General features: G+C 39.6%; 1 protein-coding gene across 3 annotated transcripts; it reads right to left on the bottom strand.

The window, feature by feature from the left end:
• Positions 1 to 9: 9 nt before the first annotated feature.
• Positions 10 to 9,576, bottom strand: LOC107558890 (glutamine-rich protein 1-like). 3 transcript variants are annotated; one of them, XM_016242588.1, is made up of 12 exons: positions 9,384 to 9,576; positions 7,470 to 7,746; positions 7,306 to 7,380; positions 5,670 to 5,807; positions 4,879 to 5,589; positions 2,914 to 3,073; positions 1,925 to 2,079; positions 1,715 to 1,829; positions 1,529 to 1,637; positions 1,302 to 1,453; positions 898 to 988; positions 10 to 798 (listed from the first exon to the last, which is right to left on the bottom strand). In XM_016242588.1, exons 2-12 carry the CDS (start codon positions 7,716 to 7,718, stop codon positions 609 to 611), a joined length of 2,145 nt encoding a protein of 714 aa, XP_016098074.1. In that variant the 5' UTR covers positions 7,719 to 7,746; positions 9,384 to 9,576; the 3' UTR covers positions 10 to 608. The 3 variants fall into 3 exon arrangements, with proteins under 3 accessions (XP_016098074.1, XP_016098071.1, XP_016098073.1); XM_016242585.1 differs by having other exon boundaries at positions 7,300 to 7,380; positions 9,384 to 9,575; XM_016242587.1 differs by lacking the exon at positions 9,384 to 9,576 and adding an exon at positions 8,955 to 9,129 and having other exon boundaries at positions 7,300 to 7,380.
• Between the last annotated feature and the right edge of the window lie 397 nt (positions 9,577 to 9,973).

A 9,973-nucleotide genomic window follows, 5' to 3' on the forward strand; every position in this document is an offset into this window, starting at 1 on the left:
TATATATAAAATAAAAACAGAACCAAAAAGTCTTCATGTATAATACACTCCTCAGGTACGTGAACTCTGCTACTGCAAGCTCCTGGGGTGAGCGGGGGGTTGTGTTAGGTGTTAGAGATGGATGAATCCATGTTTTCAAATGTGTTTACACCTGACCATCACATGGTGTTCCAGTCCACTGCCAATAATCACTCAAGTTTAGTATGCAGTCTTAAAAACCACCGGATCCTTACAGTTCAGCACTTACTTAAAGAAAATAGAGAGAGGACAGTGGGAAGAAGGATGGAGCGTAACATACATGGCAGAAAGAGAAAATGCACACATCAAGGGATCCGGGCAAATACGTCTCAATGGTCATTAGAGGAAGAAACAGAAATAGTTCCTGTATCTAAAACAAAAAAAGGCTTTTATACATGTCCAGTTCACTGAAAACCCCTCTTGAACCTCTTTACTCTCCTTTTAATCAGGGATGAAATAGAATGAGACTGCAGAGGCAATTTGATTCAGTCTCTTTGAGAAAGGAGAGGATGATGGCATGATGGAGCGCTGGAGAAAGCCACTCTCTCTCTTATTCCATCTTGCTTTCTTTTGCTTGCCCTTGTCTTCTCTCAGTGCACATTGGCCTGCGTGATTGAGATAATTTCCTGGATTTCCCGCACCATCATGATGCGTGTTAGCATGTGCTCCAGTTGCTCGCTCGTGATTGGCTGAGTGGAGTACCAAATAGGGCTGTTTGGTGCCACAACAGGCTCCGGTGTCAGGTAATACGTGTCATTACGACCCTTGGCAGTCTGAGGGCTGAGGACAGACGAAAGAAAAATGAGGAAAAGACTAAAGGAATAATTAAAAAAATGGTGCCAGCTATTGCACTAGCATATGATCAAATCAGTGGCTTACCATTTGAAGAGGTAAAAGTCATAGAGCTTGATGGGACAACGCAGCGGGTTCTCTGGGTCCTCAGCCTGTTCTGCGTACATGTCATCTGTCACTACAATAATAATAGATGTCATTTATGACTTCTCACAGTTTTTGACCAATGAATTTATGACTTTTACGTGACTTTCTATAACTCTCCCATTCATTTGTTTATGGCAAAATTACAATTGGAGAGCATCACAGCCTTGGAGAGCATCGGTGTGCAAGAGATTTCTTTCAAAAACAATTTTCAAAACATTAAAAATAAAAAAAATCTTACTGAGCCCAAACTTTTGAAAAGTAGTGTACACAATACATAAGGATAAAGTTTATATTTGTTTTGTAACGTGACCACATGCAGCCTTATTTTGTGGCTGCCTCCTAACCTTTCTGTCCAGCATGGTGTGGCCCAACTCCTTTCAGGTAGCGGATGCTGGTGCTCTTGTCTTTAGGGTTGATGGGGTTCTTCTTGGTGTGTCTGAGCACTTTGGAAAAGGCCACTTTCATATGCTGCTCCACTGTGGTCAAGTGGAAGTACCTGTGCAGAGACAACATAACTCCTGAGCACTCTTTGCAATCATGCTTAAAGAACTGAGAAGAGAAGGAGTCTCACTTGGTGTTGAAGTACATCAGTGTAGTAAGGAGAGTGGATGGAGAATGAGCTCCCAGCTGCTTACACTCCCACAGCATCTCCTCTGTCACATGACTTGGGATGATGTAGCCTGGCAAATACAAAGACAATTAACATAAACTTCACAAAACTCAAAAGCAGATCATTTAAAAACACAGACAAACTTACCAAGAGGGTGAACACTGGGCCTCCACTCTTCAAGAATTTTGTGCAAACACTGACAGAACCGGCTGTAGTACTGATCAGAGAAGATGTCGTCTACTCTGCCGTTCTCAAACATGTACTACACAAAATAAAAAAAGAGAAGGAAATCAGCTTATGCAAACTAATGATCCAGCATAATCAGCAGAAACAAAAATATGAAGAAATAGGACATACTTTCTGTATACATAAAAATACATAATATAGTGAATCGGGTTCAAATGGCTCCTCCTCCAGCCCACGAGCCTCTTGGGTCATCAGAGACAGAGCCAAGTTCAGCTCGCCCACTGAACTTGACACAAGATCATCCTGGAAGCGCAGCGGCTGTCGACCTGAAGAGACAGACTTTCATTTTGCTGCCAATAATCATCACTAGATGCTTAACAAAAACAGTTCACAGTTTTGATCATGGATTCTACATGCAACTAATATATATATATATATATATATATATATATATATGTGTGTACACTACTGTTCAAAAGTTTGGGGGCAGTAATTTTTATTTTTTGATGTTTCTGAAAGAAGTCTCCTTTGCTCCCCAAAGGTTGCATTTATTTGATCAAAAATACAGTAAAAACAGCAATACTGAGAAATATTTTTACAACTTAAAATAACCTTTAATTTGTTTTAATATTATTTATTCTTGATTGTTTATTTAATTAAAAGAACTGACTACAAAATGAATTAATTTATGAAAAGAACTGCATCATTCATTATTATGTGTAGCAAACAACGTCTAATTTTTTTTTAATAACTATGATTGAACTATTGATAGAGATACTTGAGGATCGCTTTGATACTAAAACTGACAAATAAATATAACAGTACCAGCTACTGACTCAATTCCATACCCAAGTGCTGATGAGTACCTGCTTTTGAATGCTTACATGTGTAAGTGCACACATGATTGAGAAATGCATGAAGGCTATTACTTTGTTTATCAATATTTAACACATTAAATTACTGCATGTGTACCAAAGCTATTAGTTTTTCCTTCTCTTTTTTATTTAGTTGATTATTTTTGGCCGTTGTATTGAATCTGAAATCAAGAATCATAAAATTTCACTCATATTGCTATCGCCTACAAAAATTCTAATATAATAACAATCCAAGATTCAGTGGCAGTATAAAGACATGGGTAAAAATGAAAAAATGTAACTCACGTCCAATAGGTGCCAGCTTATTTTGTTCATTCTTGTCCAGCTCAGCATTTTTGCGCTGAACCCAGAGCCTCCACACCTCCAACCCTTCCTCAGGCTTCAGCGTGTTGGGGAGGACCAGCTCTGGAGGAGGTTCCAACTGTGATTCCGCCTCAGTCTGCGCCTGAAAACACAGAACACCATCAGTGCCACATTACATTGATATGCATAAGTGATGTGCATTTTTCATTACGATTAAATGCACATCACCTACTGAAGAAATGCAAAATTACTTGAGACAGCCTGTGAGCTATAAATACTTAAAGGGGTGGTTGATTATGATTTCACTTTTTTTACTTTAGATAGTGTGTAATGTTGCTGTTAGAGCACAAACAGCGTCTGCAAAGTAACGACACTCAAAGTTCAATGCAAAGGGAGATATTTTCTTTTAAAGAAATCGCTGTTTAAGGACTACAAAAAAGGCTGGTAGGGACTACAACGAGCTTCTTCCCGGGTTTGTGACATCACTAACCCCGATGTGTACATAAACCCTGTCCCCGGGAACATGCAACTACCTGTAATGGTAAGGGGGCGTGACGTTTCTGGACAACATGCACTAGGAGGTTAGCGAATAGGGCTGGGTATCGATTCAGATGTCCCGATTCGATTCGATTCCGATTCGCAAGCTCTCGATTCGATTCTCGATTTTTTTTATTACATTCAGTGAATATAGTTTTAATACAAATGCTATTGATATTTCTAAAAAATTAACAGTAAACATCAGTTTACAAATGGTGAATTAATAAAAAGAAATTAAGAACCACATGCCTGTATTTTAAACCTATTCTTTTTTTTGTATAGGGTATAGGGTTTTAAACAATAATAGGGCTCTATAAAATGTTCTTAATTTTTCTGGTAATCAGATGAAGGCATAAAACATTAATTTAATTTATCCTAATCAAATGAAAATTAAATCCTTTTATTTTTTGGCAAACAAAGTGCTGCACAGAGGTTTACTGTTAAAATTAAAAAGAAAACAGATGTGATTATTCCTTTAAAAATAAAGATTTATTAATATTTATTAGCAGTAGTAGCATTGAGTCTTAAGACTGCTAAATAGTAATATATTCTGACAGTAAAATGTTAAACTAAACTTTTATTTTGACGGGTTGCCGTGAAGAACTTGCAGCTGCTGTGTATGATATGACGGTAGTTTTCTCAAATGAAACGGTAAAATGCTAATGAAGTGTCTCTCAGAGCAGCTGGAGATGACATTCGTGTTCATATCATATAGTGAGACGGCAGAAGCTGAAAACACAGCGAGCATCATCCGCGCTTTAGTATGTGTGTAGTAAACAAAACAGTATGCCGCACCATCCGCCATTCATTCATTGCGGAAATCATGGCGCCTTATGCGTGATATCAAATGCTTCCGCAGATTTATAGCATTACTATAGCATTTCACCTGAGCATTACGAATCACACGTATGGCCATGATAAGCGCTGAATGAATGACAGGATTTCTGTTGTAACATCGCGCAAGGTAAATAAGGGTGACATCTAGTGGAGAAGACTAATGCTAAGACTCACGTTAATCAGATCTTGTTTTAAATGTGTGCTGAAATAAATACTGGAAAAGATCGATTCGCGGCTTTTGAGAATCAATATCGACTCGACGTCATTAAAAAAAAATGATTAATCGGAAAATAGATTTTTTTTTGCCCAGCCCTATTAGCGAATTACAACACACTGGACCAGCTAACCAATCTGAGCCCGATTGCGTAATTCTGAGGGAGGGGCTTCATAGAACCCGTTTTGACGAGAACAGAAACAGCGGTGTAGAATAAAGGTAAAATAAGTGAACAATGCTGTTATTTTTTTTAAACAAAGCATGAACACATGTTACACTGTACCCCATAAACACAATCAAGAAAAAAGCTGATCAACCACCCCTTTAAGCATGCAAGATTCCTTCTAGAATGTGTTTACCTGCAGGTGGAGATGTTGTTCCTGAGCCTCTCCATCTTGTATGTGTTGATGCTGTTGCTGTGGATCCCATATGTGCAGGGCCTGTGTCGTCCCAGAGTAAGAGCCCCCTACAGTCTGCACTGCTACAGGGATGTGAATGTTTCCATTCATGAACTGCGCTGGGAACAACGAATGTACAACTTCCTCCTGAGTGGCCACTCCTGAGCCACACATCGGAACGGCCACTGCCCCGGCAGCCTGAGATGCACTGATTACCATCTTGTCTTTATCGGTAGGCGAGGCCTGTACCTGCATGGTGCTGTAGGCCTCCTGAGGGATGGCGATGTGGGCCACACCTTGCTGCTGTGGGGCTGAGTACACAGGTATGGTCCAGGTCTCACCGGCTGGGCCTGTGATGGTACCGGTGGCGCTGTAGAGATGAGTGCTATCAACGGTCAGAAGGTCTGGTCGAAGTGACAAGTAGCCCTGCTGTTGGCCCTGTGGGATGGCCAATACAGTAGCCAGCTGCTGCCCTTGAGGAAGCGAGTAGGACACAACTGTCGGGACATCCACCTTTCGTTTCTTTGCGGGCTGGAGGACAGCGGGTGAGGCTCCAGATCGTCTCTCCACCTCCCTGGGGGAGCCCTGCTGCTGAAGAGGGGACAGAGCCTCCACAGTCTGGATTTGGATCTGCTGACCTCCGGCAACTGCTGCAACCAGCTGGGCTTGGATCTGAGAGACATACCCACAAGTTACACTATAAATCTAACATGCATAAGCTGGAAAGCTGATCATGTATTGGCGTGCATTACCTGTTGTTGTTGTTCCTCTGTGAGTTCTCCCTGTTGTACCAGCTGTGTAGTGGTAACTCCATGTAGCTGCTGTTGAGTGGGAGAGGCCATCTGAAGTACCTGGCCAACTGTCTGACCCTGCTCCCCCTGGATCTGCACCTGCCAGTGAGGGGATGGAGAGGTATTTAGAGCAAAAAGGATGTTCTGCTAGGCTGGGGTAAATTCTCAATCATGTTTTGCCATGTATGCCAGCATTTTCCTGCAAAAGTGTATTTATGAATATGTAAAAATTGCAGGTTGGTGCCTATGTTCTTTATGTGAACGAAAACATTTTTTTGTAATGAACCAAAAACTTTGGGGGAAAAAAGTGATATGCTGATTTAGGCCTGGCTTCACAGACAGGATTTAGAATAAACCAGGATTAGGCCTTAGTTAAATTAGGACAATTAAGTATTTTTTTTAATGTGCCTTAGAAAAAAAAAACATTACTGGCGTGCATCTTGATAGAGATCAATGGCAATGACATATTTTAAGATATGTCAGTGCAAGTTGCTTTCAGTTAAGACATGCATTTTAGTCTGGAACTAAACTTAAGCCTTGTCTGTGAAATGGGGCAATAGTGTTTAAATAACATTTCTTATCATGAATTTTTAAAACAGTTGTTGTGCTTAATATTTTTGTGGAAACTGTGATAATTTTTCTCAAGATTCTTTAATGAATAGATAGTTCAAAAGAACAGCATTTATTTAAAATAGAAAACGGTTACATTATAAATGTCTTTACTGACACTTTTGGTCAATGTAACGCATTCTTGATGAATTTCTTTAAAAAAAAAAAAACATCTTACATTTTTTTCATAAAGAATAAAAATACTTTTTAAATATTATTTGTTTCCTTCTTAAGTGACATGGCAAAATGCTGCCAGCGTCTTCCTGGGAAAAGTGCTATGTTCACACTGCATTCGAGATGCCTACAAATTCTAATATTATTCTTATAATGTAAGCAGCTCCATAGCAATCATATGTCAAACTAGTTTCAGGACGGATACATTTTTAAATATCTTCAGAGTGACTGATTTTTCTGTGATGAACAGATATTAAAATGACAAGACAAAGACAAAGCAGACATTCTACCAACAGGCTAGATAATCAACACGATTGGCAGCACCAGCCATCATGTCTGAAACTCATGATCTACACTGTAACAAAATATGAAGGATTAAATTTACACTCCCTCCAGAGGAAAAAAAAATGCCCCTGGCAGTTCGAAGCTTTTCATTATTCCCAGTATTTAAAAGCGGGAAACTTGACTACCTAGAAAACGCAATTCTTAAACCCACAGTGCAAAATGTCGTGTCATTCCAAACCAAGTGAGACACAAAAGAAGATATTTTGGGAAATGTCTCTGTGTTTTTGTCCATACATTGGACGTCAATGACCATCAAAAAGGTTTGGTTCCCAACATTCTTCTTCTTCTTCAAAAAAAAACATTTAAAAATTCTGCAGAACACAAAAAAATTTGGTCATACGAGTTTGGAATAAATGTATCAATTTTCATTTTTGTGAAAACTACCCCTTTAACAAAACCACCACGGGAAATGTTGTATAATTGCCCTGTAGATAAGACACACAAAAACAGAAGAGAGTCAAACCTGTACTTGGATCTGTTGTTCAGATGCTTGATGCACAGCTGCAGCCAGCTGGGGGGAGATCTGTGTAGACGTCACCTGCACCTGCACAGAGTTGAAGCAGAAATGTGACAACTAGTTTTTGCTTTTTAAATCATAGCTAAAACGACAATGAAAAGTGATTCTTTTCCTACCGGACATGCCAGCTCCAACAATGATCCTGCCACCTCTGTGCTGTCCGTGTAGATGCAGTTGGCACCTTGCTGGTACACCATAGTGGTGGTGGTGCCGCTGGTCTGCTGACTGAACTCCTGCAGCACCTCCGGGCCTTTAGAGGCCAGCGACTCCAGAAACTCTTTCATTCGGTGCTGAGGTATAGTGCGCGCCTTCTGCCGCACATACTCGTCGAACGAGATCGCACCGCCTTCAATGGGCTCATTCATGTCAGGTCAATCCACCCAGCACAGGAGCCTGGATCACAAATGATATGAACACACTACCAGTCATAATTTGACACAAACTGAATTTGTTTCTCTTTAAACTAAAGGTATATGCTTAAAATTAGTCTTATGGACCCTTTTCACATTTCTGGAGCTCTCAAAGGTCGTCATAGCTGATGAACAGAAACTACAACAAATATAATTTTTGGCATTCCCATTTGCTCCAACAGAAAAAAACATTTCCGCAATAGCATTTCTAGGAGTTTACAAGAGAGAAAAAAATATCGAGAGATTGATTTTGATGGTCAGAAGAGAAAAGATGACAAATTTGATGTCACTCCCTCAGTAGAAACACTCACACAGCAGCGTTAACTAGTTTTCTGTAATTTACTGCCAAGGTAATACAACAAAAGGCATAGTTTTATAAATGTAGATTACATTAAAAAATATATTTTTTTAAATCACATTAAAAAAGAAAGAAAAAAACTGCTATATTTACAATGTTAATAACTGTGGGAACATGTAACATCACAGTCTGTGAAAAGGGTCCATAGACAAATATTTCACTATTATTCTATGAAATAATATAGTCATAACGACTACATTTTGACAGGTAATTTGTTTACATAAATGATCTATGTACAATCAAACTGTAAATCACATCAGACTCATCTAGACTAACAGTTCACAACCATTTACATGAACATAACCAAAAGCTTATGCGCACTCAAGGGCAGTGAACCTGAAAAAGAGTAATAAGATATTTTGCATCACTGCTAGCTCTACATTGGCATATGAGGCATTCAATACAATCTCTGCACAATGCAGATCTGATTACATTTAAGAAGAGTACAGCAGCAGCCAATCCAACCTAAATATGTGAAATCTGCATGCATCTGTGTGCGGTTTAGATAGCATTGTATAAACTGAAGGCAAAAGGTGTGTCATGTGATTGAGTAACGATGAAGAACACTCTGTATAAAGCATTTTCAGACAGAAACAGCCTCTACCCATTGCTGGACTTTGGACCCCTCGAGCAAAATAAATGAGATGCACTGAGATCGTTCTCAAATCATAAAGCCAACCTCATTCTAAATGATCAAACACGACTCTTTTTTAATTAACAGGCATAAACAATAATTATGATTGTAAACTAGCTCTGCTTATGGTCAATCACACACTGGACCACTCAAAGCTTTTGCCTCGAAAACATGCTAGCAACAATGCTAACTCGCTAACCTTTGTCAACTGAAACTTCAAAAACCCACACAAAAAGGTGCAATGACCTGAATTACGATGCTAAACACATTTATGGCATGCCGCTATGTGATATTAGCCATTGTTCCCGCAGTAAATGTGGCAACGCGCGCGCAGCCGTCTAGCTAAAACGAGCTCGCGTGCTAATCTTCCCATGCTACCTTAAATAAAAGCCAAAAGCAATTTCCGCCAAAACGCGCCGTTCAAAAAAACTAAAACCTCACTAAAGCTCAGCTAAAGCTGGTCGTGCACATGTAAAGTCCGTTTACTTTGCTATTTCCCGTTATTTTTGCACTCAAACACATTTGATCATTTTTAAGTGCGATTTATGTCGTGACCTGTGCTTATTCTGCTACACACATAAATGAAACGGTTCAAACCCCGCTGCGGCCGGGTGCAAACATGTCCTACCGTATTAAAAAATACACAACCGCGCTGCTTGGACGGCTTGGATGGCTGTAAATGTTATATTTTAATAATAATGTTTGCGATAGAGCTGACGGAAGTAGGCCTGCTGTGACAGCGCTAGACCCCGGGCTGTCCTGCTCGTGAAGGCGGGGACGGATTCGCAGCTCCCCCTTCCGGCGCCACTGCTGCCGCAAACACATTCACTATGACTATGCCATGAATTTGCCAGTATATTGATAGGTGGGATATGTGTTTATTAATGAGTAACACAAGGATAAACAGAAAAACGGAATAAACAATTTGTTGAACAAAAGTAATAATAAAATAATGATAATAATAATCACACTATAATAAACCATGAATAAACAAAAGTGCAACCAGCGACATACTTGTAATCAACTATCATCAAACCCCGCTTATAATTAGAGGACATGGCAACACTGGCGGAGGCCGCGCACTAGCTGTTAATGGCACTTTATAATAAATGGTTTCAAGGTAACAAAGTACAGACCTACTACTCTGCCCATTGATATGCTCTTGGTATAACGTACAATTTATTTTTCATGCTCTCTGTGGAGCAACTGCTTGTGATT

The sequence above is a fragment of the Sinocyclocheilus grahami genome, unplaced genomic scaffold (assembly GCF_001515645.1).
Source record: "Sinocyclocheilus grahami isolate Dianchi unplaced genomic scaffold, SAMN03320097.WGS_v1.1 scaffold664.1, whole genome shotgun sequence".
NCBI classification, from domain to species: domain Eukaryota; kingdom Metazoa; phylum Chordata; class Actinopteri; order Cypriniformes; family Cyprinidae; genus Sinocyclocheilus; species Sinocyclocheilus grahami.

What these genes read in the sequence shown, in the direction of transcription:
- LOC107558890 (XM_016242585.1), bottom strand. Translation starts at nt 7,718, where the DNA reads ATGAATGAGCCCATTGAAGGCGGTGCGATCTCGTTCGACGAGTATGTG. An exon ending in TAAGCTGGCACCTATTGGAC is followed by an intron (nt 2,080 to 2,913) that starts GTGAGTTACATT and finishes CTGTCTCTTCAG; the next exon opens with GTCGACAGCCGCTGCGCTTC. An exon ending in TATTTTTATGTATACAGAAA is followed by an intron (nt 1,830 to 1,924) that starts GTATGTCCTATT and finishes TATTTTGTGTAG; the next exon opens with TACATGTTTGAGAACGGCAG.